The 27,529-nt window shown below is 42.4% G+C and overlaps 4 protein-coding genes across 4 annotated transcripts in view; 1 reads left to right on the top strand and 3 right to left on the bottom strand.

The window, feature by feature from the left end:
- Window positions 1-27,529, top strand: part of LOC109405004 (small ribosomal subunit protein uS12m) — a 92,203-nt gene that overhangs the window by 63,765 nt on the left and 909 nt on the right. The gene's annotated exons all lie outside the window — the stretch shown is intronic.
- Window positions 7-9,823, bottom strand: LOC109405094 (aminopeptidase N-like). Its single transcript, XM_029858110.2, has 3 exons — window positions 8,713-9,823; window positions 8,315-8,658; window positions 7-1,564 (listed from the first exon to the last, which is right to left on the bottom strand). The coding sequence occupies exons 1-3, from the start codon at window positions 9,618-9,620 to the stop codon at window positions 72-74; spliced, it is 2,745 nt and encodes a 914-aa protein (XP_029713970.1). The 5' UTR covers window positions 9,621-9,823; the 3' UTR covers window positions 7-71.
- LOC109426350 (aminopeptidase N-like) lies at window positions 13,143-16,175 on the bottom strand. Its single transcript, XM_019701811.3, has 2 exons — window positions 14,799-16,175; window positions 13,143-14,739 (listed from the first exon to the last, which is right to left on the bottom strand). The coding sequence occupies exons 1-2, from the start codon at window positions 16,108-16,110 to the stop codon at window positions 13,286-13,288; spliced, it is 2,766 nt and encodes a 921-aa protein (XP_019557356.3). The 5' UTR covers window positions 16,111-16,175; the 3' UTR covers window positions 13,143-13,285.
- Window positions 24,402-27,388, bottom strand: LOC109405184 (aminopeptidase N-like). The gene is made up of 3 exons (XM_029851982.2): window positions 26,374-27,388; window positions 25,967-26,307; window positions 24,402-25,904 (listed from the first exon to the last, which is right to left on the bottom strand). The coding sequence occupies exons 1-3, from the start codon at window positions 27,348-27,350 to the stop codon at window positions 24,439-24,441; spliced, it is 2,784 nt and encodes a 927-aa protein (XP_029707842.2). The 5' UTR covers window positions 27,351-27,388; the 3' UTR covers window positions 24,402-24,438.

Below are 27,529 nucleotides of genomic sequence, written 5' to 3'. Positions count from 1 at the left end.
CCTATCTGATCTGAGGCTACTTGTCCATTTATTTCGATTAGCTATCTTTGAAATTCTCCCAACGTTAGCTCTTACGTGACTGTGTCTTGTGGCGAAATCGTATCATAGACGTACCGTTCGAGGAACTCGGCAATAATGAATGCCTCCAAACTGTCGTGCCAGTCAAGATTAGCCTTGACAGTGGCCATCGCAGAACTAACCACGTCTTCCGGTGCCAGGGATCCAACAGTTTCAAACAAAGCTTTCAATCGATCGAACTCTTCTTGGTTATTGGTTCGCAAAGCTATGTTGGCGATTGCATCGTCGAACGCTGGCTGCTCCAACCAGTAGATGAAGTCATCAGCCATATCCCAGTTGTTCAGGAAATCGATCAAGGCATCCACTCCGACACGACTTGCCGAATACACTGCCTGGACCACTTGCAGCCGCTCACGGTCAAAGTAGTTCACCTCCGATCCAACACCGGCTCCGATCGATGAAGTTAGATACGCATCCAGCTGCTCTTTGCTCTGCGAACATCCCATGGCGTTGATGAGCAGGCTCCTCTCGGCTTCGTTCTGCGAGTCGAACATTCGCTGATACAGCCAAACGAATTCATCGTTAACTGCACTACGCGCTCCGTAGCAGTACACTACGGGTGAAATGTCCGGATGAACACCGGCGTCCGCTCGTACGGCCTCCCTGAACATTGATTCGGCGTTTCCGGAGCATTGGAATATCTTCAACCTACAAGTCCACGAGAGGATCAGTTCATTGAGCTGCTTGTCGTTCAGCGTATCGTCGGCGTTGACCACCCCAAACTGTAGCGTTCGATAGTTACTGTCAACCAGTGTGATCATATAGAAGACGAACCAACTCCACTGGTCGGTTCCGCGGAGTCGATCGTGCAGGTAGGTCAGCACCTTGTCGGCCGTTGCCCATGGAAGGTAGTCGCGATCTTTCTTCAGACCAGTGAGCAGGCGTAGAACCACGCTGAAATCGAGCAAGTCGGCACGAGCCAGCGCGAAGGAGTCATCGATTAACTGGGCTCGTGCCGTCGGGTTAGTGAAGTCAGGTGACTGCACCCAAGCAGCGATGATTAGTTCCCAGTTTCGCGAGTCGTAATTGACGCGGTAGAACACCGAAGGAAGTTCATTCAAGATGAATGGCTTTTCGTCGTCGTACCGCACGATATGTTCCCTGGATTTTGTAATCAACCATGAATGGTACGGGAAGTCAAGAATTGGAATGTGTAGTCCATTATATGGAATATACCATACGTAGTCACTGGGTAGCTTTTTGTCCGACAAGAAGCGTTCCTGCGAGATGATCATGGTTGTGGTGCCGTACAGTCTTCGAACGTTCACCACTGGATAACCGGGGGCGTCGGCCCAGTTATCCATGAACTGCTTGACAGTCATGTTCGTAGGGAATGGGGGCAAGACCTCGATGGTTTCTTCCAGTGCTTCGTACAACGCTTCGGACGTTACGGAGCCCAGCTCATGCGTTCGGAGGTATTTCTGCACTCCAGTTTGCCAGTATACTTCGCCAAGTACGGTGCGGAGCATGTTGATGACTCCGGCGGCTGTTGAAGATTGAAAAATTAATAGGATTGTATTGGATTAAAATAGGATATATGATAATAATTCAAACAAGAAGGAAACCATAGGAAGTCTTGAAGATTCCTGGATTCTTAGAGAAAATCTGGGAGAAAAATCTAGAAGAATTTTAAGAGAAATTCTTGAAGAAGAAACATTAAATATCTCGAACAGTTATTGATGAAATTCAATGTAAAATACCAAGAAAAAGCTGACGATCCTTTAGAAATTCTTAAAAAATACGAGGAAATTCCTGTAGTAATTATTGCAGATATTGGGCGAAAGGTGCTTGGATAAATTTCTGAAAAAAAAATTGCAGAAATGTTTGCAGATATTTTGTGAGAATCATAATCTATAATCTTCGGGAAAGCTTCGGAGGAACACCTGGAAAGTTCTTTCGAAGATCCCTGGAGAAATCGTAGAAGAACCTGAAAGAATTTTTGGAGGAATTTCGAGGAGAGTTTTAGAAAAAAAATATTTAAAAGACTGTCTTTTGGAATTCTTGGGGGAATTCCTGAAGATGGGAACACTTGAAGATTTCAGGACAATTCCAGAAAGAATATTTGAAGGACTTTCCTTGAGAATTTTTGGAGAGCTTACGGGAAAGATGTAGCGAGGGGGAGAATAAGGTAGGACGTATTCAAGAGTGAGGGATGAGAGGTTGGGGATAGCATTAGGCTATTTGTGGAAATCTTTCTTGAGTCGGATTCACAAGCGTAATCGGTAATCTGTTGGAACATTATGAATGAAATTCATGCTTACACAGCCTCATGCAAGTCATGTCAAGTAGTGCGTTCAATGACTGTTTGGGGATCTCTTAGAACTCCCTTGAATAAAAGCAATCGGATCAACAAGCGGTATCAGTCTAAAATGCCTTGAAGTCCTTCTTGAATCCCCTGAAACACCCTTTAAGTACACTTGACAACCTGTGAAATCCCCTAAAACTTTTGGAAACTTCTGCCCTGAAACGCCTCTGAAAATCCCTGAAGGTCATCTAAGAGCCTATGAAGTCCCCTAAAAACCTCAAAACACTACATTGAATTCATCAAAACTTCTCAAACGCCTCTGGATTTTCACTGAAACGCCCCTGACGTTCATCTGAGAGCTTTTGGATCCCCCTAAAATCCCTCTGGAACCTCTTAGACGCCTCTGTAGCCCCTTGAAGCTCATTCGAAGCATGGTGAGCCCTTCTGAAACCCATGACTGCCCTTGTAACGTCTAGTGGCCAGAGCTTTGGGGGGAAATCCGTGCATATATCCGTTTTGGGTCCATAGGGTCATGTGTGCAATACGCACGTCAAGGCTTACCAATAATCCACGTTTAACCTTTTGGAGCCGCAAGGAATATATATAACCCCGACATGGAAACGGCTTATGCACAGCCGTGTTCATAGATTAAATAAAACAGAACACTGTCTTCGGCAAAGTTGTTGCAAACTGAGTTCTCTATTAGGGAAAAATAGGAATATTTCTGTTTGAGACTATATTGACAACCTAGAACATCCTGAACACTATGAAGTTTGGAGAAACGAAAAAAAATGAGAAATCAGTTATGTGTTTTCGCCATAAATAATAGCATTGCATAATCTGCGATACGTGAAGCTATTGAAATCTCAAATGTCATTAAGAGACACTATGGGGATATTCCAGGTCAGCCAAACTATCTTGGAGCTCAGAATTTTGGGTCTACACTTGTTACAACAGCCATTTCTGATATACTGAGTAACGTTGCATAATCAATCACGGTAACTGTACTAACCTGAAGTCCAGCAGATATTATTATAAACCTTTGGGAGATTTAGGGTCGTCAAAACTGTTCTGATGTTAAGCTCTTGACAATAACAGTAGTTATTCTCACAATGAACTGTAACATTACATATCACAACTCGGGATATCACAACTCGTATAAATTGTACCTATGCTGAACTGTGTGAAAGGGATCTAACTTTGTTTCTAGGGATCTAGCTACAATAAAGCAATGCACTAAACAGCCCTATAACGCCCTGAAACACCTTTAGAACCTCCATGAAATCCCCCTAAAACTCAAATGGAAGTCTGTGGAGTCCCCTAAAACCCCTCTGAAACCCTTTAAACGCCCTGAAATGTCTCATAAAGCCACCTAAACCTCATGAAGCCTATAAACCCTCAGAAATGCCTTTAAAGTTTCTTTAAACCCCTTTGGGACCCCTTTGCATCCCTCTGAAACTCTTTGAAACCCTCCCTGAGACCCTTAAAACGCCTTGAAACCACTTTGAAACATCTGAATTACTCCTGAAAACCCTTGGAGTCCCTTAAAACCTCTCTGAAACCACTCAAAGCCCATCTGAAACGCCTTGAAAAGCTTCTGAAGTTCCCTAGAAAGCCATTCAAAACCCCTTTAAACTCATGTCAAGACATTATCTTAAAATATGCTGGCCACTTACCCTACTCATTTACAAACTTGAAATCTATTTTGGTAATAATCTGATTCAATTTAGGTAGAAATTCTAATGGTGCATCTTCCGACTCATAACCTAAATGGAGATTCCAGTGTAATTTCAAAAGAGACTTTGAAGTACTGGGAACTATGTGCTGTCAAGTGGAGAGGTAAATGTCTGTTTTGGGATCTCCTTGAATTCTGTTGAAGAAAGCTAGTTGGACATACAAGCGTAATCAATCTAAAATGAAGCCTTTCTGAAACACCATTGAAGCTCACTTGAAAATCTGTGAAGCCCGCTAAAACTCCCGGAAACTTTTGCCCTGAATCGCATTGGAACGCTTCTGAAACCCCCTGAAGCCTATGAAGCCTCTAAAATCCCCAAAAATCCCTCTCAATCAAGTACCGTGGACTGCCATTGAATTTTCCCTGAAACGCTCCTCATCTGAGAGCTTTGAAGTCCTCTAAAATCCCTCTTGAACGCCTCTGAAGCCCCATGAAGCTCATCTGGAGCATGAAGCCTTGTAAAGCCCTTCTTTAATCCCTGTAATTCTCGTTAATGCTCGAAAACGCCTTAAACCTTCTTTGAAACCTCCATGAAGCTCAAATGGAAGTCTGTAAAACCCCCTAAAACCCCTATGAACCCTTTAAACGTCCTGGAATGTCTCAGAAACCCCGCTATGAAACCTTATGAAAGCCTATAAAGCCCCCCTGAAACCCTCTGAAATGCCTACCCCTCTGCGAGTCCTGAGCATTTCTATGAAACTCTTTGAAGCCCGCCCTGAGTTCCTCACTGAAACGGTTTAAACGCCTTGAAATCACTGAAACATCTGGATTACTCCTGAAAGCCCTTGGAGTTCCTTGGAACCTCTCGAAAACCTTCTGAAACGCCTTGAAAAGCTTCTGAAATCGTCCTGAAGTAACCTAGAAAGCCAACTGAACCCCCTATAAAAGCCCGCATGATCCCAGCTTAAAACCCGCTGGCCACTTACCCTCCTTAAACTCATTTACAAACTTGAAATCCATTTAGGTAATCTGATTATATTTAGGTAAAAATTCTAACTGTGCATCTCCCGACTCATCTAAATGGAGATTCCAGTGTAATCTCAAAAGAGTTATTGAAGTACTTGGCATAGAAATTCTTTTAAGGACTCCTGGAAAAAATCTTGAAGCATTGTAGCACTTACCAGTAAAAAGTGACGGCTCTTAACCCGTAATGCCTCAAAGCACTCCTAGAAAATTTATGGCACATGAATTGGGTAATCTAGGTTATCCAAACTACTCTGGAATTCATTTTCTTAAGATCTACTGGATCTATTATCATTTGTGTTCACTCTGTTCGTAAAATTTAGTCACGTTGATGTCCATTAGACTTCGCAATGCTACGAGCGACTCGATATTGTGGTAGTTGGTAGAGCCACAGAGTGCAATTTTGACAATTTTGCAATATTCATTTGGTGATCTAGGCCATCCAAACCATTTCTAAACTACAGGAAATCCTCCTAGATATCTCAAAGAAATTCCTCCAGAAAGTTTTCCAATCCTAAAGAAATCCCTTTGAGAATTCTTCCAAGAATTCCTCCAAGAATGCCCCAAGAATTCCCAAGAAATACTCCAGATTTACAAATACCTCCAGGAATTCTCCAAGGAATCCCATCAGTTTCCAGGAATTTCATAAGTATTCCTCCAGTCTAGTAGCAACGGCTGTCAAACTAACATTCCTTCCCATCCCCGGTTGACCGTAAGGACGTGGCCGGCGCCGTTATTGACCCAATAAAGATTGAGCTCCCAAAATGTGTACATTGAGCATGTGGTGCCAATCCCAAGCCCCATCACGGAGTAGCAACTACGAAGTGTACGGTCACCAATGCTCACGCTCATGCAATTTCTCAAGGATTCCTCCAGAAGTAGCTCTAGGGTACTCCAGGAATTCTTCCGAAAATTCCTTAAGGAATTTCTTCTGGAAATACTTCAGGAACTACTCCATGAAGCCCTCAAGGAGTTCCTAAAGAAATTCCTCTAAAAATTCCTAGAAAAATTGCTCCAAGGATTCCTGCAGGAACTCCTATTAGAATTGCTCCGAGAATACCTCCAGGGATTTCTTCAGAATTTCCTCAAGCAATTTCTCGACAAAACCCTCCAGAAATTACTCCCAAAAATTCCGTAGAAATTCCTCCAGAAATTATTCCTAGCAATATTGCAAAAAATCTTTCGAGAACTTTAACCTCCACGAATTTCTTTGGAAAGTTATCTAGGAAATCCTTAAAAATTACTTCAGGAATTACACAAGGGATAACTACAGGAATTATTCCAAGAATTTATATCGGGATTGCTCCAAGAATGCCTCCGGGGATTTCTTCGGATTTTTTTCAAGAAAATTCTCCAGGAAATCCTCCGGAAATGCCTACAGGAATCCCTCCTGGAATTCCTCCAAGAAATCCTTCAGGAATTCCTCCAAGACTTTCTTCAAAAGCTCCTCCAAAAAATCCTTCAGGAGTTCCTCCAAGACTTTAGCCAAGAATTCCTGAAATAATTCCTCCAGGTATTTCTCCAAAAAATTCTGCTAATAATTCCTCCAAGAATGTCTCCAAGATCCCTCTAGGAATTTGTCCAGAACCCCGCAGGAAATTCTTCAGAAATTCTTCAAAAAAATACTCGGAGGAATTCCTCTCCGAGATTTCTTTCAGGAATTTCTCCAGGAATTCATCAAGTAATATTCAGAAATTACTTTAGAAATTGCTCCAGAAACTTTTTCAGGAGTTCCTCGAAGAATTCTTCCAATACTTTCTTGAAGAATTACGCCAAAAAGACCTCCCGAAATAACTCCTAAATTCGTTCAGGAATTCCTTAATGATTTCTTCTTGAAATTCCACCAGATAATCCTCCATAAATTCCCCCAGAAATCACTCCGGTAATTCGTTCAGGAATTCCTCTCATAATTTCTTTAGGAATTCCACCAAGAATTTCTCAAGAAACATCGCCAAGAATTCATCAAGGAACTCCTCCAAGATATCTGCTTAGAATTCCTCCAAAAAACTCTCTAGAAATCTTGCAGAAATTTTATCCAAAATAATTCCTCCAAGAATCCCTTCAGGAATTTCGCCAGAAATACCATCAGGGGTTTTTTAAAGGAAATTCCTTCAAGAATTCATCCAAAAAATCTCCAGAAATTTCTTTATGAAGATTCTTTAGGAAATTTCTCCAAGAATTTTCTTCAAGAATTACTCCAAGAACTCTGTCAAGAATTCTTCCACGAATCCCACCAGGAATTTCCCAAAAATTCGTTCAAAAATGTCTCCACAAAACCCTCGTGGAACTTTTCCAAATATTTCTCCACATATTCTCGCAATAAATGCCTACAGGATTCCCCCATGAATTCCTCCAAGAGTTCCTCCAGAGATTCCTCCAAGACAACCCCCAAGAAATCCTTCAACAATCTTTTCCAGAATTGCCTTCCGGAATACCTCCAAAAGTTATTTTAAGAATTCCACCATGAATCTCTCTAGAAATTTCTCCAAGAATTCCTACAAGAATACTTCCAGGAGTTTCTTCAAGAATTTTCTGAAGAAACTTCTGGGAGAAATTCTGGAGTATTTTCTGGTAAAATTCATGTAGTAATTTATGAAAGAATTTCCTGGGGAGTTCTTAGAGGAATTTCTGGAGAATTACTTCGAGGAATTCCTGGTGAAATTGCTGTTCGAATTGTTGGAGGAATTCTTGAAGTTGTTTTGAGTTTTCGGAGAAATTCCTGGAGGATTTTTTGGTGTATATCATCCTGTAAGAATTCATGAAGTTATTTCTGGAGGAACTCGTAAAATAATTACTGGACGAACTCCTGCAATATTTCCGGGAGGAATTCATTAAGTATTTTCCGGAACTATTCCTGTAGAATTTCTTAGAGTCATTTCTCGAGGATTTTCTGGAATAATTCTTGGAGCAAATATTTCTTGTAGGAATTTCCTGGAACAATTCCTACAGGAACTCCTGGAAGAATCCGTAGAGTAATTCTAGAATCTCTAGAGAATATCTTGAAGCTGTTACGGGAAAAATTTATGGAAGAATTAGTTGAGGAATTCCTGAAGGAGTTTTGGTTGTATCCGCTGTGGAATATACATAAATAATTCCTATTGCATCACATTAGGAACAGCTCGATGACGTAGTGTACGGTTTGGGTAAAAATGACCCCAATGCCACAGGAGGGTTTATTATCCAACAGTCAGATAATTGTAATCAAAGTTGTTGCAAGTGAACTCTGTCTTCTAGAAACATTTCCGATGAATCTAGGTCATGTACGCCGTGCCCTTGATGTAAACGATTCTTACCTTTATGCCGCGTCGTGTCGCTATCAAACAGTCCGGCTATCTCCACCGGTGATTCTACATTCCAGTTCAATGGCCGCGCCTCTTCGGATGCGTCGAGCTTCAGAGCAGGTTGCATCACCTGCAGCTGAAACTGATCCATGTGCTGATCTTCCGGGTATGCCAGCTGGGCTCCATAGTAACCGTACATAGCTGCCATTCCTTGATGAACCCAAAAGTAGTTCCACCAATCGACCGTCACGAGATTTCCGAACCACTGCTGAGCGTAGGCTTGGGCAATTGTCTTCGCTATTGCCGGTCGAACCCGATAATCGTTGACTTCCGGGTTGAACAAGAGCGTAGGCTCTCTGTAACGAATTCGGTCGTTAAGTCGTTCAGCGACCCCACTTTCACCCACTTACCCGAAAGCCACAAGACCCCAGGACTCCGATGCTCCAGACTCAGCGTCCGGAACGGCAATCTGTACCAAGTTGGGCATGAAGTTCCAGAACGACCAATCGAAATGGGTATTGTACGCCAGTAGAATAGTATCACCCGCCGTTAACCCGTATTCCGTATCGTTGATGACGTTCGATCTCGCCAGCGCCCGTTGTTGTGGAGTCAACGACTTAATTTCGAAATCCGTCACGGCGAAGGCCAACGAGTGCGTGGGCATCGGTTGCGACTGCGCGAATGTGGTCACCACAAACTCAGGATCCACCGTGTCCACTACGAGAGGTCCCTCGAGGGGCATATTGGAAACTGCATTGTAGCTACTGTGATGAATCAGCGAAACCGTGAAGGTAGTTCTGATCGCGGGTTCGTCGAAGCACGGGAACGTTTGCCGGGCCCAAGTCGGTCGGAACTGCGTCGCCGCGATATATCGGCGGATGCCTCCGTTGTCACGGTAGTATTTCCGGAAGAACCCGGCCGTGAGCTCCGTCTGCAGTCGTCCACTGTAGTTGACTCTCAAAACGTAATCCGAACCATTCTGGAGAGGGGTCGTGCATTGGAAGGTTAGGTGCTCCGTTGGTTCGTCATAGGTATGACTCGGCTGTTCCACTTCGGTCCATGGATCACTTGTGGGTTCGTAGAGAACTGCTGAGATAACTGTGAGACTTCGGCTGTGAACTACAATCTTGTCGGTGGGCTCCTCCACCGTCAGGTGTATATCCACACTTCCTTGGAACTCCCTCTCGGCGTCATGTACAGCTGTTCGCAGACGGATGTCGTAATGTGTTGGTCTGACGGCTTGCGGCAACCGGAAATCCGCCGACGTAGCAACAATTACTGCTATGAGTATAACTAAACCAGGTTTAAGGTAAGCCATGTCTATCGCATCATGGACTCTTGCGGTACTGATGGTTCAAACGTATTATTAGAGCTTTATAAGTCGAAATTGACCTAATCTTAAACGATAGGCATTATCACCGCTGGTAATTAGCCAACTTCTGCCTTGAACGATTTTGGCTAATGAGGGGGGTTGGTATCGTTATCAGGTTTCCAGTTTGCCTATTTATATTTATTGTGCAGAGTGAGGTAATCCATATTCGATACGTAACGCGAATCTTTTGGTGGTTTGGTAAGATTTGGAATAAATACACAACGGAATTCGAAATCCACATATTTGATTGTCGTTTAATCAATCTGAAAACGATCTTGCAGAATTGCTAATCTACATATGTGATAGGGTAAGACTACCAGTAATCACATAGTTTCCCTTGTCTGCATGCAAGCTTTTAATTTTTATCCATTTTTTCTTTTTCATTCTATAATTGCCGGGAGGGTTTTCTTTAAACCCGACATTATTTAAAGTAAATGTGAAACATCCAACTCGGTTTAACATGCCTCGAGCATGTGCGCTTGTCAAAAACGCATTCGGGATCCTACTTGGGATTGCAGGTGAAAATTGGAGAAATGACGTGAAGAACTTTTGAAGCAATTTCGTGAGATGTCTTCTTCCTATTAACGTGATGCCTTGGATAAAACTTGCTTCTCAGTGTTAGTGTTCTATGAGCACTTCAACAATTTCTAACTGAGGGACTATTTTGCATGTGTATATCGCGTGACAGGCACGAAGATACTATATAACCAAGGAAATGTCCTTTACGAAAAGTTCCTGATCGGAAAATCAGGTGAGGAATTCCCGGGGAAACCTGAGAACAACTCACAGTGAATCATTCCCAGAGGAATTCTATGAGTACTCTCGCTCGGAATTCCAGGTGAAGAATCCATACAATCTGTGAGAATTCTGAGAAAATCTGGTTGATTTGCAAATTAGAAACCCAAGTTAGAATTTTGAATAAACTCCCTAAAAAAATCTTGGAGAAATCACGTCAAGAATTGCTGGAGGTATTTGATGAGATATTTTAAGGAGAAATCAAAACTTTCCTGAGGGAGTCCCGAGATGAGTTCCTGCAGCAACCCCGAGAAGAACTTCTAGAGAATTACCATGAGGCCATCTTGAAGAATTCCTCTAGGGAATTCCAGAAGAGAACAAAGAGAAACTCGTGAGGAATTTCTGAAAGATTCCTATAAGGAGCAATCGGGAAAACCTCGAGAAGAGTTCAAGATAGGAATACGCATATAAATCTTGGAGGAATCTCAGGATGAATTTTTGGAGGAATTTCTGCAGGAAATTTTAGATGTTTACCTCGAGTAACTCGTAATTTCTGAAGGAAACCTGAGAGAAGCTTCTACAATTGCTGGAGGAATCCCATGAGGAATTCTTGGATGAATCCCATGAGGAATTCCTGGAGGAATCCCATGAGGAATTCCTGGAGGAATCCCATGAGGAATTCCTGGAGGAATCCCATGAGAAATTTCTGGAGGAATCCCATGAGGAATTCCTGGAGGAATCCCATGAGGAATTCCTGGAGGAATCCCATGAGGAATTCCTGGAGCAATCCCATGTGGAATTCCAGGAGGAATCCCATGTGGAATTCCCGGGGGAATCCTATGTGGAGTTCCTGGAGGAATCCCATGAGGAATTCCTGGTGGAATCTCATGAGGAATTCCTGGAGGAATCCCATAAGGAATTTCAGGAGGAATCCCATGAGGAATTCCTGGAGGAATCCCATGAGGAATTCCTGGAGGAATCCCATGAGGAATTCCTGGAGGAATCCCATGAGGAATTCCTTGAGGAATCCCATGAGGAATTCCTGAAGGAATCCCATGAGGAATTCCTGAAGGAAAACCAAGAGGAATTCCTGAAGGAATCCCATGAGGAATTCCTGGAGGAATCCCATGAGGAATCCCTGGAGGAATCCCATGAGGAATTCCTGGAGGAATCCCATGAGGAATTTCTGGAGAATTTCCATGAGAAATTCCGGAAGGAATCCCATAATGAATTCCTGGAGGAATCCCATGAGGAATTCCTGGAGGAATCCCATGAGGAATTCCTGAAGGAATCCCATAAGGAATTCCTGAAGGAACCCCATGAGGAATTCCTGGAGGAATCCCATGAGGAATTCCTGGAGGAATCCCATGAGGAATTCCTGGAGGAATCCCATGAGGAATTCCTGGAGGAATCCCATGAGGAATTCCTGGAATCCTATGAAAAATTTCTGGTGAACTTCCATAAGAAATTGCGGCAGGAATCCCATGAGAAATTCTTAGGGGAATCCCATGTTGAATTCCTAGAGGAATCCCATGTGGAATTCCTAGAGGAATCCCATGAAGAATTTCTGTAGGAATCCCATGAGGAATTACTGAAAGGATCCCATGAGGAATTCCTGAGAAAATTCCTGGAGGAATCCCATGCGAATTTCCTGGAAGAATCCCGTAACCAATTCGTGGAATCCTGTGACGAATTCCTGATGAACTTCCGTAAGGAATTCCTAGAGGAATTCCATGAAGAATTCCTGAAGGAATCCCATGAGGAATCCTGAAAGAATCCCATGAGAAATTCCTGAAGTATTTCCAGATGCAATCCCATATGGAATTCCTGGAGAAACCCCATGTGGAATTGTTGGAGGAATCGTATGCGAGCTTCCTTGAAGAATCTCACGTGGAATTCCTGGAGGAATACCATGAGGAATTCCTGAGGATTCGCATGCGGAATTCCTGGAAAAATCTCATGTAGAATTTCTGGAGGAATCCCCTGTGGAGTCCTGGTGGAATCCCATGTGAATTCCTGGAGAAACCCCATGTGGAATTGTTGGAGGAATCGTATGCGAGCTTCCTTGAAGAATCTCACGTGGAATTCCTGGAGGAATACCATGAGGAATTCCTGAGGATTCGCATGCGGAATTCCTGGAAAAATCTCATGTAGAATTTCTGGAGGAATCCCCTGTGGAGTCCTGGTGGAATCCCATGTGGAATTCCTGAAAGAATCCCACGAGCAATTCTTAGTGGAATCCCATGACGAATTCCAGGAGGAATACCATGAGGAAATCCTGGAGGAATCCTATGAGATTCCTGGAGGAATTCCGTGAGATTTTTGGAGGAATCCCGAGAGCAATTCTGTGAGGAATTCCTAGAGGAATCCCATGAGGAATTCCTGGAGGATTCTCAGGAGGAATTCCTTGAAGACTCTCGTTATGAATTACTGGAGACATGTTGTCGGGAATTCCTGATGGAAACTCGTGAGGAACTCCGTAAAGAATCTAGTGAGGAGTTTCTGGCAGAATCCCGAGAGGAATCCTGGACGAATTGCGTAAGGCATTCGTAGAAGAATCTCGTAAGGAGTTTCTGGGAGAATCCCTGGACGAATCGCTTGAGGTATTCCTATTTATGGAAAACTTGTGGAGAAATCCCTTGAAGAATTCGTGGTAAAACTCTGATAAACCGTTCTGGGGAAATGTCGTGTGGAATTTTTGGAAGAATTATGTGAAGAAATAAAAATAGACTCTTAAATTAGCTTTTGCTATATTTTTGAACTAAATGTATTCTTGATTGTTAAGAAATTCGATAACCGATAAGTCTACGTAACATTCGTCTTGACTAATAACATTCGTTATGCTACAGAGCTGGATTTACTAACCTATCTATAGATTAGACATACTGCTCGAAAAACTCCGCTACTACCAGCCCTTCCAGGCTATCGTACCAGTCCATATTGGCCTTGACGGTAGCCAGCGCAGCGTTGACCACACCCGCCGGAGCCAACGTTCCGACCGTCTTCAACAACTCGTTCAACCGGTCCAACTCCTCCGCCGAATTCGTCCTCGATGCAATGTTCGCAATGGCACTGTTGAAGGCCGGCTGTTCCAACCAGTAGATCAAATCGTCCGCCATGTCCCAGTTGTTCAGAAACTCGATCAGAGCATCCACGCCGGCCCTTCCGGCGGAATACACCGCCTGAAGGACTTGCGTGCGTTCCCTGTCGCTGTAGTTGACCTCAACGCCAACGCCGGCACCAATCGAGGACGTCAGGAAAGCCTTCAGCTGTTCGCTGCTCTCCACACAACCCAGCGCGTTGATGATCAGACTACGTTCGGCTTCGTTCTTGGAGCTGAACATCCGCCGGTAGAGCCATAGGAATTCATCGTCTGTGGCGCGTTGAACTCCGTAGCAGTACGACACCGTTTGAATGTCAGGTGCTACCTTGGAACTGGCGTAGACTTCCGCCTCGAAGGTGGCTCGAGCTTTCTGCCGGCAGTCGGCGTGATCGATTCGGCAGGCCCACGTGGAGATGAGCTGTTTGAAGTATTTGTCTTCCAGGGTCTCGTCCGCTGCAACTGAATCCGTTTTGAGGGTGTGGTATGCGGTGGTGATCAGTGATTCAACGTATCGTTCGAACTGCTGTTGATGAACAGTTCCGCGTAGTTTGGTGTTCAGGTAGGACAGCACTTTGTCAGCTGCAGCCCACGGTAGATAGGCTTGTTCTTGGGTGAGAGCTGTCAGTAGGCGTAGGACAACGCTGAAGTCGAGTAGATCTGCACGTGCAAGATTGAAGGCATCATCGATCAGTTGAGCTCTGTTGATGCGGTGGATGCTGTTCGGATTCTGAATCATGGCCTGAACGAGCATCTCCCAGTTTTGAGAGTCGTAGTTGACTCGGTACAAACCGAACTGTTGCCGGTTGAAGATCACCCATTGATCGGATTCGATGTCAACTTCAAACTCATCTGCTTTCTTGGTTATCCAATTGAAGGTATCCAACGTGAAGTCTTGGCGCTTCTGATCGGCAAAATTATAGGGAATGTACCAAACGTGATCCGAAGGTTCCCTCGAATTGGACAAAAAGCGTTCCTGAGAAATGAGCACCGTATTTTTGTTGTAGTCTCGTCGAACATTGAGCACTGGATATCCAGCTGCTTCGGTCCAGCTTTCCATGATCTGTTCGACAGTCATCGCCTCTGGGGGATCGACAGCACTGGCAACTGCAGCGTATAGGTCTTCAGGGGTTGCGGAACTCAGTGCGTGCTTCTGTAGATACGCGTTCAAGCCTCGTTGCCAGTTTTCATCGCCGAAAACAACGCGGAACATGTTCAGAACGCTACCCGCTGTTGGGAAGAATCAGTGTTAGTAAAAAGATCAAATATATAACTGTAATCAAACTTACCTTTCTGATAAGCTACGGTATCGAATAGTCCGTAAATTTCAGCCGCCGTATTGGCATACCAATTCATGGGTCTCGTCGAAACGCTGGAATCTTGCGCCAAGGCCTGATGAACGCCATTCAGCTGAAACAGATCCATGTACAGATCGTCGGAATACGTCGACCGGGCGATATAGTAACCGTACAGGGTGGCAAAACCTTCCTTCATCCAAAGGTGACCCCAATCGACAGAGACCAAATCGCCGAACCATTGATGAGTGTATTCGTGAGCGATGGTCGTAATGGCACTGACCTTGACGCGATAGGTGTTGACGTCCGCGTTATACAGCAGTCCCGATTCACTATACGTTACCAGCCCCCAATTTTCCATTGCGCCACTGAACCAATCGGGAACGGCAATTTGGGCGATCTTCGGCAGATAGTCGTAGTAGGCAACACCGGTGTACTCACGCAACTTTTGCAAAATTTTGACCCCAGCGTTCAGAGAGAACTCCGCATCTTGGATCGCGTTCGGTCTGGCATGAATCAGCTGTTGACCTGCCGATAATGTTTGGAAGTCCGAAACGACAAATGCCAACAAGTAGGTTGACATTTTGGGAGTTTTGGCGAAAATGGTGGTCACATAGTTCGGATCTTCCCAGTCTTCGATAACCGGGCCATCCTGAGGCATGTTGGCTATGGCGTTGTAGCTCTTGTGGTGGTTGATCGATACGGTGAAGGTCGCCCTCGAAGTGGGTTCGTCGTAGCACGGGAACGCCATGCGAGCTCCCGTAGGTTCGAAGTGAGTCACAGCGAGGTATCGTGTAATGCCGGCATTGTCACGGTAGGACTTCCTCAGGAAGCCCATGCGATCGTACCGTAGCAGGAAGCCGTTGAAGGTGATCGACAGCACGTAGCTTCCGGTTTCGAGCGTGGACGAAAAGTGGAAGGTCAGTTGTTCGTTTCGATCGTCGTAGGTGCTCGTGGGTTCGTAAAGCTGGATGAGGCCCGTGTCTTGGACATGGGTCAGAGCTGCCGAATTGATTTCCAGATCGCGACTGTGAAGTGTGATCTTGTCGGTTGGTTCCACGACGTCCAGATGGATGTCAACGCTGCCGTGGAATGCTGTGTCGGCATCGTGCACTGTAGTCTTCAGGTGGACAGCGTAGTGTGTGGGGACGGTGCTTTTCGGTAGACGGAAACTCGGGTCGATGTCTTGGAACCTCGCAGCGATGCTTTCTTGAATTGGGAGATCTTGGATAACCGGGAATCTTGCAGCAGACAGAGCGATAGATGCCCCTGCTGATAGGAACAGCAATATTTGTAAGAGGCCCATCTTCAGCAGGCCAATTGTAAACTGATACTAGGTTGCCATCAAAAAGTGTAGTCTATTTGAATCCTGGCATCAGCTGATATCTTCATGAGACAAATGAGTTATCAGTAGATGCTTGAAAAGTTTGCATATACACACTTATCAGTGCGGATGATAATTGTCAATCATTCATTCAAAATAGAAATCTTGAAATTGGTTTGTTAGGAAGGCAATCACTTTTATGTAATATTGTGATAGAACAGTTTGTACGAATATTGAAAACCTGATTTCCGGGCGTATTTTAAATAGCTTTGAGATAACAAATTGCTCGACTTTCTGAGGTTCCGTTTTATATTTTCTGGAAACAAGGGATAAAACAATGTAAGTCTACAGACGAACAAGTAACTTTCGTATTGTCTGGTAAAAATAGGCTTTTATTGTACGGAAAACATGCTAGGTAGATTCACATCAATGTATACCTAGGTAAATTTAGAGATTCCGTTGGCTGTAGGTAGCCATACCGACAATAAGTAAATAAAAGAGGCGTCAAACATACGCTGCACGATGATAAATTTCGGAATCGAGCAAACCACAAGCAGACGGCAAAACCATGCACCTGTGAGCTTCACAACTAAAAGTATTAGACTTGATAACAATTTAACAGTTGAGGTTTTTCTAACTTATTACAACCCAAACAATCAAAAGTCGCATTAGGACGCACGCATTACATCGTATAAAATGCTATTTTAATTTACTATCACATATATGTACGCTGGAAGATCAGTTTTCATCGTATATGATGTCATTTTTTTTTTAACTTATTGCGATGTATCTGGTAACGCCGTATAAGCATACAAATCAATTTGTATATGGCATGACAACATCGCAAAAATCGCAAGAGAACTCACAAAGTGGCAAATGGAAGCGCAGAATTACGTACTGCGATGATTATATATGCTAGAAAGCGTTCCTTGGTACACTTGGTACTTTATCTTATAATGTCAGTTTAAATCCGTTGGGGTCTACAGATAGCCTTGTGGATAAGGCTTTGGATCGCCAATTCGAAGAGGGTTGGATCGATTCCCGTCCCGAGTAAAGTTTCATAACAACCAGATAACATACTGTGTTATCTGATATCAAAAATAAATAACTAAATTTGTTCTTATTTTGGTTGAATAAGCAGGCAACATAACAAACATGATAACTACCAAGTATACCCGTGATGTAATTAAAATATCTCATTATGTTATCATCGAAGGCACACTGATAACAACTTCTGTAAATCAATCAATTTTATCCAATTGAAAACTCATTTTGTTATCAGAAAGATTTTTGCAACGGTCATTGATAATCAACATACAATTCTGTTGTCGACGATGATGACCCAAGTTCGACAGGTATGGTAACATGAATTATCAAGCTGATAACACAAACTTGTAAAATGAGTTCTGAAGTGAGAACTAGTTATCACTTTGTTACTGGTCAGTTATTTGACTTTGTTCGGGGTTCCTGTCAAAAACTTTTCTCGACATCCATGTATGATTGTACTTGCCTCACAATATACAAATTCATGCAACGGCAGGCAAAGAAAGCCCTTTAATTAATATCTGTGTGAGTGCTCAAATAACATTAACTGAAGTGAGGCAGGCCAAGTTCCAGTGGTAACGTATAGCCACAAAAAAGGGAAAAGAAGGAAAAGTTTAAATCGTATTGGTGTATGAATAAAATTACATGTATGTATAAATAAACTCGTTAAAATATACAGTCAAACTCGCATAAGCGAGAATCGCCTCCCGAGTATCGAAAAACAATATCTTTAGATGTTACTCAGTGAAGTATTCTATATCATACAGATCAAGGTTGTTAATCGATAAATTATCGTTATCGGCGATAAAGTTAACGTCTGTTATCGCTTATCGTCGATAACGATAACGTCTTCAGACGGATTCGTTATCGGCGATACAGTTAACTGTTGAAATTATCGACTCGATAACGTCTCCGGAAAATTTTCTTCGCGATCTGAACCGTTGTTGATGCCGTCACTAGGGTAACTAGATTTATCGCAAAATTATCGAAGGTACGTTGATCTTCGCGTTGATTCATCGTTTGGTTATCGTTATCGAGAGATTATCGAGCAACCTTTATCGTTATCGAGTTTGCGTTGAGTTAACTGTCGATAATTTATCGGTTAACAACCTTGATACAGATATACCTCGATTTAGTGGACCTTCGATTTTATGTACAGTTATTAATGGTAAAATTTTTAATATCCAATCAGTTTAAAACTGTCAGTTTGTATTATGATGACGCCAGTCTTTTGACACGCGGAGCACTTTATATCAATAAATTGTTTTGTGGAGCACCCATGATAGTGCCAAAGCATACTACATGACATACTTAGTTTTATATATTTATCTTAATCGCATACTTTCTTTTTTGACTTAATTACTTATAAATATCTCACAATAAGCGGAGTAAATGGGGTGATTCTCTGGCGATATTTTTACAGACATTTCCTCAAAGCTTTCTCACAATCTTCTTTCAAGATTTCTTATGACTTGCTTATCGAGAATTGTAATGAATCTATTCCTGATATTTCTGGTAGATGCCTTATACTATCTTGCCCTGTACTCAGCTGATTGAATTCCAATATTTGTAGCAAATTCACTAAATAGGTCATTGTAATGATTCGGCAGATTACTGACAAAATGTGCGATAAATTATTTCCAGTGCGTTTTAAAATCAGATAGTCAAGGTTCCCCGATTTCAGCGTCGCTTAATTTGTACATTCCCATGGATGAACTCCTGGAGGAATGTCTGAAGGAGCCGCTTGAGCAATTCCCGAAGCAACTGCTGGAACAACTTCTGAAAGAATCCATGGAACAACTTTTGGAGTAATCGCAGCTGAAATTTCTGAAGTAATTCTAAGAATATTGAAGATAGCTCCGAAAGTATCGCTCACTAAATTTCAGAAGGAATTAAAAAAAAACTGATGAATACTCTAAATACATTCCTGAAATAATTTCTGAAAAACAGGAATATTTTAAGAATCCATAGACGGATTTACCATGAGGAATCCATGGACTCCTGGAGGAATTTATAGAGAAAATCCTAGAGGTGGAATTTCTAACAAAATACATAGAGGAATATCCGGCGGAATTTCTAATGAAATCCCTGTATGAATTTCTGCAGGAATCTCTGTAAGAATGTCTTCCAGCCTTTCCGTAAGAATCCTCGCAAGAATCGCCGAAAGGATCTGTAGAAAAATATGTGAAGGAATCCTTGGAGGATTTTCCAATACTTTCTTAAGAAATTCTTTAGGTTATTTCTGGAAGAATTGTCTTAAAGGAATATCTGAAGGAATGTGAAGAAATCTTGGGAATTTCCTTGATAATCTTTTGTAGAACTTCTAAAGTAATCTTTAGAGAAACTTCTTTAGACAACTTCTGAGGAAATTTTGAAGGAGTTCTGAATTACTGATTCTTAATTTTTCCTTGAATCCTTTACCAAAAAATCCATGTAGTATTTTTGAGAAAGTTCATGAAGGGTTTTACATGAATGCTTTCAAAAATTTCTGAAGGAATCTATGAAAAACAACTGGAGAAATTCGTAGATTCATTTCTGGAACAATCTATGCAAGATTTGTTGAAAGAAATTCTTGAAGTATTCTCTAAAGGAATCCATGCAACATTTTTGGAAGCTATCCGTGCAAGACATTCTTAAGGAGTTCTTGGAGAAATTTCTGGAGGACATTCTAATGTCCGAAGGAATCCCTAGAAGATTTTGTAAAAGAATTTCTGATTGAATTTCTTTAGGATTTCCCTGAAGTAGTCCCTGAATATTTTTTTTAAGAATCCCCGGGAGATTTTTTAAGGAACTCGTGAAAGATTTTTTAAATGAACCCTAGGATGGATTTCAGCATGGGTCCACGAAAGCATCATTGAAAAATCTGTGGAAGTTTTTTCAGAGTAATCCTCCGAAAAAATTGTAAAGAAATCTCTGGATGAAAATGTGGAGAAATTTCTGAAAAAGTTATTAGTCGACCTTGCAGTCGACTTTATTATAAAAAAAACAATGGAAGATTTTCTGAAAGAATCTCTCTAAAAAAATTGTGAATGAACCCCTAGCGCAGTTGCTGTAAGAATCCCTGCAGAAAATTCCCGAATTGATCTCACATTTTTTTTAAAGAATTCTCGGAGGAATTTCAAAAGAAATCCCAGGAGGTTTTCCTGACAGATATTCAGATGTTCAAAATAAAAAATCCCTGGAGCAATTTCTAAAGTAAACCCCGGAGAAAGTTTTGGATTGAATCCTTGGAAGATCGTTTAAGAGAAAGCGAATTTCCGAAGATTTTTTTGGAAAATGCTTAAAAGTATCTCTAAAAGAATCTGTAGAAAAAATTGAAGGATTTTCTAAGTCTGTCTTAAGAAATCCTTGGAGCAATTTCTGGAAGAGAAATGTCTTGAAGAAATCTTGAGAATTCCCATAATAATCTCTTGAAGAATTTCCAAAGCAATCCTTCGAGAGAATTCTTTAGAAAACTTCTGAGAAAATTTTGTAGGAGTTCTGAATTACTGATTCTAAATATATCCGGGAATAATTTTCTAAAAAAAAACATGTATTATCGAGAAAAATCATGGAAGGGATGTAAGTTGAATGTTTTGAAAAATTTCTGATGGAAACTCTATAAAAAAATCTGAATAAATTCGTTGATGAGTCCCTGAAACAATTTACTTGAGAATCACTGGGAGATTTTGGGAGAACTCGTGAAAGGTTGTTTTGAATGAAGCCTAGGATGGATTTCAGCAAGGGTCCATGAAAGAATCATGGAAAAACCTGGAAAAGTTTTTTTTTCAAAAGAATTCTTGGAGAAATTTGTAAAGAAATCTCCGGAGGAAAATGTATATTGGTCGATTTTATAATAAAAGCCATGGCAGCTTTTCTGAAAGAATTCCTCGAAACATTTGTGTAGGAACCCCTAGGGCAGTTTCTGTAGGTAGAAATCACTGCAGAAAATTCCTGAATTGATCTTACATTTTTGAAGGGTTCCTGTAGGAATTTCTAAAAAAAAATCAGGAAGAATTTCTGATTTTCAGATTTTTAGAGCAATTTCTAAAGTAAAAAAATCTAGAAAAGTCCCGAAAAATAGGGTAAATCTCTGAAGGGTTTTCTAATATAATCCTGGAGGATTTTTTGCAGAAATTCGTACGCTAATTTCTTCCACAAGTCTTTGTGAAACTTCTGGAAGAATCCCTGGTGAAATTTCTAAAGAAATTGGCAGTTGCTTGGAAATTTCTGGTGAAATCCTTGGAAAAAATTTTGAAAGAACTTTTGAAGAATTTTCTGAAAAAAAAACTCTGAAATAGTTTCTGAAGGCAACGCTGAAAGTTCTACCAAAGAAATCTCTGGAGACATTTCTGAATAAATGTCTAAAGAATTTTCTGAAGGAATCTGCACGGTTTTTTGAAAGCATCCCTGAAGGAGTTTCTGCTCAAATTTATGGATATTTTTTTGGAAAAAATGGAGGAATTTCAGAAGTAAATCGTGCAAGATGCTTTGAAAGAATATTTGTGGAATTTGTAGAATAGGAGGTCAATTTTTAAAATCCCTGAAGAAAATTTCCGAATGAATCCGTGGAAGATTTTTTGAATGAATCCGTGAGGGAATTTCTGGCCACACACTCGGACAAATTTCCAAAAGAATTTTTAAAAAGATTTTTTTTTAATTTTTGAAAAAAAATCGGAAATTTGGAAACTCCAGGAAAACTATAAGTTTTTCGAGAATTCTTTGAGGAATTGCCCTAGTAGTTTCAATACAAATTCCCCTAGGAGCTCCTGCAAGAATTCCTGCGGGAATTGCTCCAGAGGTTTCTTCGGGAATTCCTCAAGAAGTTGTTCTTCGAATTTCTCCAGGAGTTCCTCCGGATATTTCTCCAGGATTAATAATCTTGAATTCCTTCTGGAGTTTCTTCAGGAACTGCTCCAGTAGTTCCTTTTGGGAATTCCTCTGGAAATTGCACCAGGGCTTTCTCCGGAAATCGCTCCAGGAATTGCTTTAGTAGTTTCTCCGGGAATTCTTCCAGGAGTTCCTCCGGAAATTTATCCAGGAGTTCTTCTGAGAATTTTCTTCTTACGAAAATCCCCAAAGAAGTTGCAACGTAAATTCTACCAGGAGTTCCTCCAGAAATTGAGAATTTCTCTTGAAGTTACTCCGAGAATCGCTCCGAGAATTTCTCCAGATATTCTTCTGAACGCTCCTTCAGGAGCACATTTCTCTAGGAATGCCACTGGGGGTTCCACTGGGTCTTTCTCCAGGAGTTTTACAAGGAATTTCTGTAGGAGTTCTACTAGGTATTCCTCTAGGATTTTTTTCCGGAAATTCTTCGAGGAGTTCCATCGCGAATTTCCCTATGAGTTTTACCGGGAATTCCTCTGGTAGTTCCATCTGAAATATCTGCAAAAGATTCATTAGAGATTTTGGCTCTCAAGTGTCATTTTTAAGTCAAATAGACTAGAGATGTTCTTAAAACTATCATGAAACCAAAATAAGAGGTAGGAGGTTTTATAACAGTTATTAAAAGACTAATTGGCCATCAAAATGATACTTGGGCTGGCATTTCGTCTAGGAGTTCAACTTGGAAGTCCTCCAGAAGTTCTACTAGGAATGATACAAGTATTTCCAGCAATTCTTTTACGAATACCTCCAGGATGTCTTCCGAGAATTCTTCTAGTAGTTCGGTCGCCAATTTATTCTGTGGGATTTCCACTAGGATTTTCTCTAGAATTTCCAATGAAATTTTTTCTAAGATTTCCGCCGGGAATTTCTCTAGAAACTTCACTGGGATTTTTTCAGAAGCTTCACTGAATATTCTTGAAAGTGTTCCACTACCGATTCTTAAGGAAATCACTCAAAGGGGATTTTTCCTCTTTCAAAAATTTTAGTTAAAAATAAATAACAATAACACTACCGATTCTTGTTTCGGAAACTTTTCCAGACGTTCCTGCGATGACTTTTTCAAGAATTCCTTTGGAAATTCTTCCAGAAGCTCTTTGGAAGATATCAATCCACAATGTGCTTCGGAAATTCTTTCGGAAGTGTCTCCGGGATGTTTTTTTTTCTGGAAGTTTCTCTAAAACTGTTCCGTAAGTTGCTCCGGAAATCTTTCTAGAAGAAGCACCGACTATCTATTTGAAAATAAAACCAAGAATTCTTCTAGAATTTTTTCCAGAAGTTTAAGTGGAAATTCTTCCGGAAGTTGCTTCGGGAATTCTACCAGAAGTTTCTCGTGGGATTCTTTGAGATGCTTCTTTGGAAATTCTTCCAGAAGTTCTTCCGTGATTTTTTTCATACGCTCCTTCGAAAATTCTTCCGGACGTTTTTCTTAAAATTCTATTGGAAGGTACTATGGACTGCTTTCTCATTTTTTTTTACTTATTCGTTTTCTTCAGGCACAATTCCTTATGACATTCATTCTACAAATGCTGAATAACTTTGCCAGAAATAAAAAATGCTTGTGTTTGTGCTAACACTGTCCAGCGGAAGAATTTCGAACCTACCGTCTTACTTCTTGATGGCATTTAACCCTCTAATACCCAATCCCGCCTTTAGACGGGGTACAGTTTGAGCATTTTTGTAATTTTTGTTTCGTGGAAAATCTTTTTTTTTATATTTTTGGCTGATATGTAGGACTGTTCTGTACATCTCAAAATGATTTTTGGTGTATTTCAAAACGTATTTACATTTTTTCAAAATCATTGAAAAATTGATGTTTTAGTCACCTTTTAGAAGTCATTGTTTATTTTGTATTGAATCGCTACAATTAACATATTTTAATTTTTTCCCAAATCATTCTATCCTTGTTTAATAGTTTAAGGGAATCGAATACACTCTAAAATTATTTTCCTTAAAGTTACACGGAAAATAAAATTTTCTGTGAAAAAAATTTAAAATAATTATATTTCAACAATAATCATAAAATCTCAAAATGTTTTCATCTCAAAAAATCCGTTCCCCAAATTGGCTTCCAGGAAAAATATAAAAGTGTGAGGATGTTCAAAAATAAAAATTAGAAAAATCAAAAACTGAAATTCACAAAATCGAGATTTAAAAAGAATCATCTTCCAAAACATGTTTAATTCGATTTTAGATGACGAAAAATGATATTTAGATCAAAATAAAAAATTTGGGTATTAGAGGGTTAACTTTTCGAATAATAGACGTACCATTCATGACACGAATCAAGTGGTTTAGACAAGGATTTCTTAGTTCTCAATGATAATCCCTCACAACAAAACCTTATACCCTTTTAGCAAAAGTTCACTTCAAGCAGTATTTATTCCCGAAAACAATCCATCAAACCAACCCGTGCATTCCCAAGAAATCCGCCACGATCACCCCCTCCAAGCTGTCGCGCCAATCGAAGTTGCCCTGCACGGTCTTCATGGCAGCACTGCTCACCTCTTCCGACACCTGCGATCCCAGCGTTGCCAGCAGAGCCTTCAACCGATCGAACTGCTCCTCCGTATTCGTACGCGAGGCAATATTGTTGATCGCACCGTTGAGCGTCGACTGGCCCAGTCGGCTCACGAAGTCATCCGCCAAAGCCGCCGTGTTCAGATAGTCGATCAGGACGTCCACCCCGAAGCGATCGTTCGAATACACCGCCTGGATCACCCTGGGCCGTTCGGCGTCCAAGTAGTTGATCTCCGACACGGATCCGATCGCCGTTGAAAGATAGGAATTCAGTTGTTCCTTGCTTCTGGCACAACCCAGGGCACTGATCACCAGCGAGCGGTAGGCTTCGTTTTTGGAGTCGGTCATTTGGTTGTACAGCCACAAGAATTCGTCGTCCGATGCTTGCTGGATACCGTAGCAGTAGACCACTGTTGAAACATCCGGGTGAACTTCTACGCTCCCGCTGATGGCTGCTTGCAACGCCGAATGCGTCTTCTCCAAGCAGTCCACATATCCGATTTGGCACGCCCACGTGGAGATCAGTTGCTTCAGGTACTTGTGCTTCAACGTCTCTTCGGCATCAACGGACTCAACGTTCAGCTTCACGTAGATGTTTCCGATCAGCGTGTGAACGAAGTACTCGAATCGTTCTTGTAGATCGGTGCCACGCACCTTTCCTTGGATATGACGGAGTACCTTATCGCCAGCTACCCATGGGAGGTAGTCCTCGTCGTTGATCAGTGAGACTAGCAGACGCAAGGGCACGTTGAAGTCCAGAACGCCAGCTCGAGCCAGGCTGAAGGCGTCGTCGATCAGCTGAGCGCGGTTGTAGTTGTGGATGCTTTCCGGGTAATGGATAAGGGCCCAGGTGAGCAGTTCCCAATTGTGGAGATCGTAGTTGACGCGGTAGTATCCGAACTGTTGCCGATTGAAGATCAGCCACTGTTCAGGCTTCACGTCGACGTGGATCCGGTCTGCTTTCTTTGTCAGCCAGTTGAAGTGATCCAGGTCGAACTCTCGATCGCCCTGAGTAGCGTAGTTGTAAGGAATGTACCAAACGTGTTCAGTCGGGACTTTCTTGTCCGAGAAGAAGCGCTCCTGAGAAATAGTGACTTCGTTGGTTCGATAGTTTCGACGGACGTTGAGAACGGGATAGCCCGCTGCGTTTGTCCAGCTTTCCATGATCTCCTTAACAGTCATCGTCTCGGGAATAGAGCGCTCGCCGGAGAGCGCGCTTTGTAGTGCTTCGTATAGATGTTGATCGGTGGCGACATCAAGTTGACGGTTCAGGAGATACGTGTTCAGACCTTTTCGCCAGGTTTGATCACCGAAGACGGCGCGGAACATGTTCAGTACGCTGCCAGCTGTTGGAGAAAGTATTCATCGTGAACTGTGTAATTCTTGAGAATCAGCGATCGATACTTACACTTGTAATAGGCGACGGTGTCGAACAGTGCCGAAATTTCCGCGGGAGTGTTTGCATTCCAGTTCATGGGTCTCGTGGTGTCACTGGAATCTTGAGACAGGGCCAAATGGACGGCTTGCACCTGATGGAGATCCATGTATTTCTCCTCGGGGTATGCGAGATGAGCTCCATAGTAGCCGTAGAGGTTAGCGAATCCTTCGTTTAGCCAGATGTACTTCCACCAGTCGGTGGTTACCAGATTTCCGAACCACTGGTGGGCCAACTCGTGAGCCACGGTTGTTGCTACACCGGTCTTTGTACGGTAGGTACTGACTTTCGGGTTGAACAGCAGAGCAGGTTCACTGAAATTTATCAAAAGGACGTTTTGAAGTATCTGCTCCTCATCTACACTTCGCCACGCTACTTACCCATAGGTCACCAAACCCCAGTTCTCCATGGCACCGCTGCCCCAGTCCGGAATGGCGATCTGCGCTAGCTTTGGTTTGTAGTCATAGAACGACACACCCGTGTACTCACCCAGCGCATCCAAGATCGCATCACCTGCCACGAGGCCAAATTCGGCTTCGTCAATGGCATTGGGTCTGGCATGGATGAGCTGACGCCCTAGCTCTTTGGTTTCGAAGTCAGACACTACAAACGCCAACAGGTACGTAGACATTCTGCTAGTTTTCTGGAAGTGGGTCGTCACAAATTCGGGATCCTCCAAATCCACAACTACGGGACCATCCTGCGGCATGTTGGAAACAGCGTTGTAGGTCACGTGGTGAGTTATGGACACGGTGAAGGTCGCCTTGAGAGTCGGTTCATCGTAGCACGGGAACGCCATGCGGGCTCTCGTCGGCTCGAACTGGGTCGTCGCAAGATAGTGGCGGTTGTTGTTCTCATCTCGGTAGAATCTGCGGAAGAATCCACTGCCAGAGGTCTGAAGCTGTCCAGTGTAGTCGACGGTCAGTACGTAGCTGCCTAGCTCTAGAGTTGACGAACACTGGAAGGTCAGTTGCTCGGTTTGCTCATCGTAAGCTTGGATGGGTTGCTCGAGTTCAACTAATTCACCGTTTTCAACGTGGTAGAGAGTTCCCGTTGCGATATCCAAGCCTCGACTGTTGACCACGATCTTGTCCGTAGATTCGATCACATCTAGGTGAATATCGACGACACCTTGGAACTCGATGTCTCCACGATGAACTGAAGTCTTCAAGTGGATTGCATAATGACTTGGTGCTGTCTCCTTCGGAAGCCGATAACCTCCATCGTCTTCCTCTAGCTGCGTTTCAGCATCCCGAGGGTAGGCCTTTGGCGATGTAACCTTTCCGGTTGGGAACCGTCTTTCGGTGAGCACTCCGCCCAACACCACCAACAGTAACAAGATTCTCCACGGAATCATCCTCAATTCTCCAGCTGCCAAATGGCACTAAAGTTCCAGATGGAAATTTTCGTTTATTTTAAATCATTATCGATATCAGACGCTATTGTTCGGCACGTTACTCTCGCATTAGATAATACGTTATCATTTGGATGACCGTGGACAGATGAATGGCACACGAGTTGCATCTTCTGATTTGG

The sequence above is a fragment of the Aedes albopictus genome, chromosome 3, assembly GCF_035046485.1.
Source record: "Aedes albopictus strain Foshan chromosome 3, AalbF5, whole genome shotgun sequence".
Classification (NCBI taxonomy): domain Eukaryota; kingdom Metazoa; phylum Arthropoda; class Insecta; order Diptera; family Culicidae; genus Aedes; species Aedes albopictus.
This window is presented reverse-complemented; position numbering and strand designations above follow the sequence as displayed.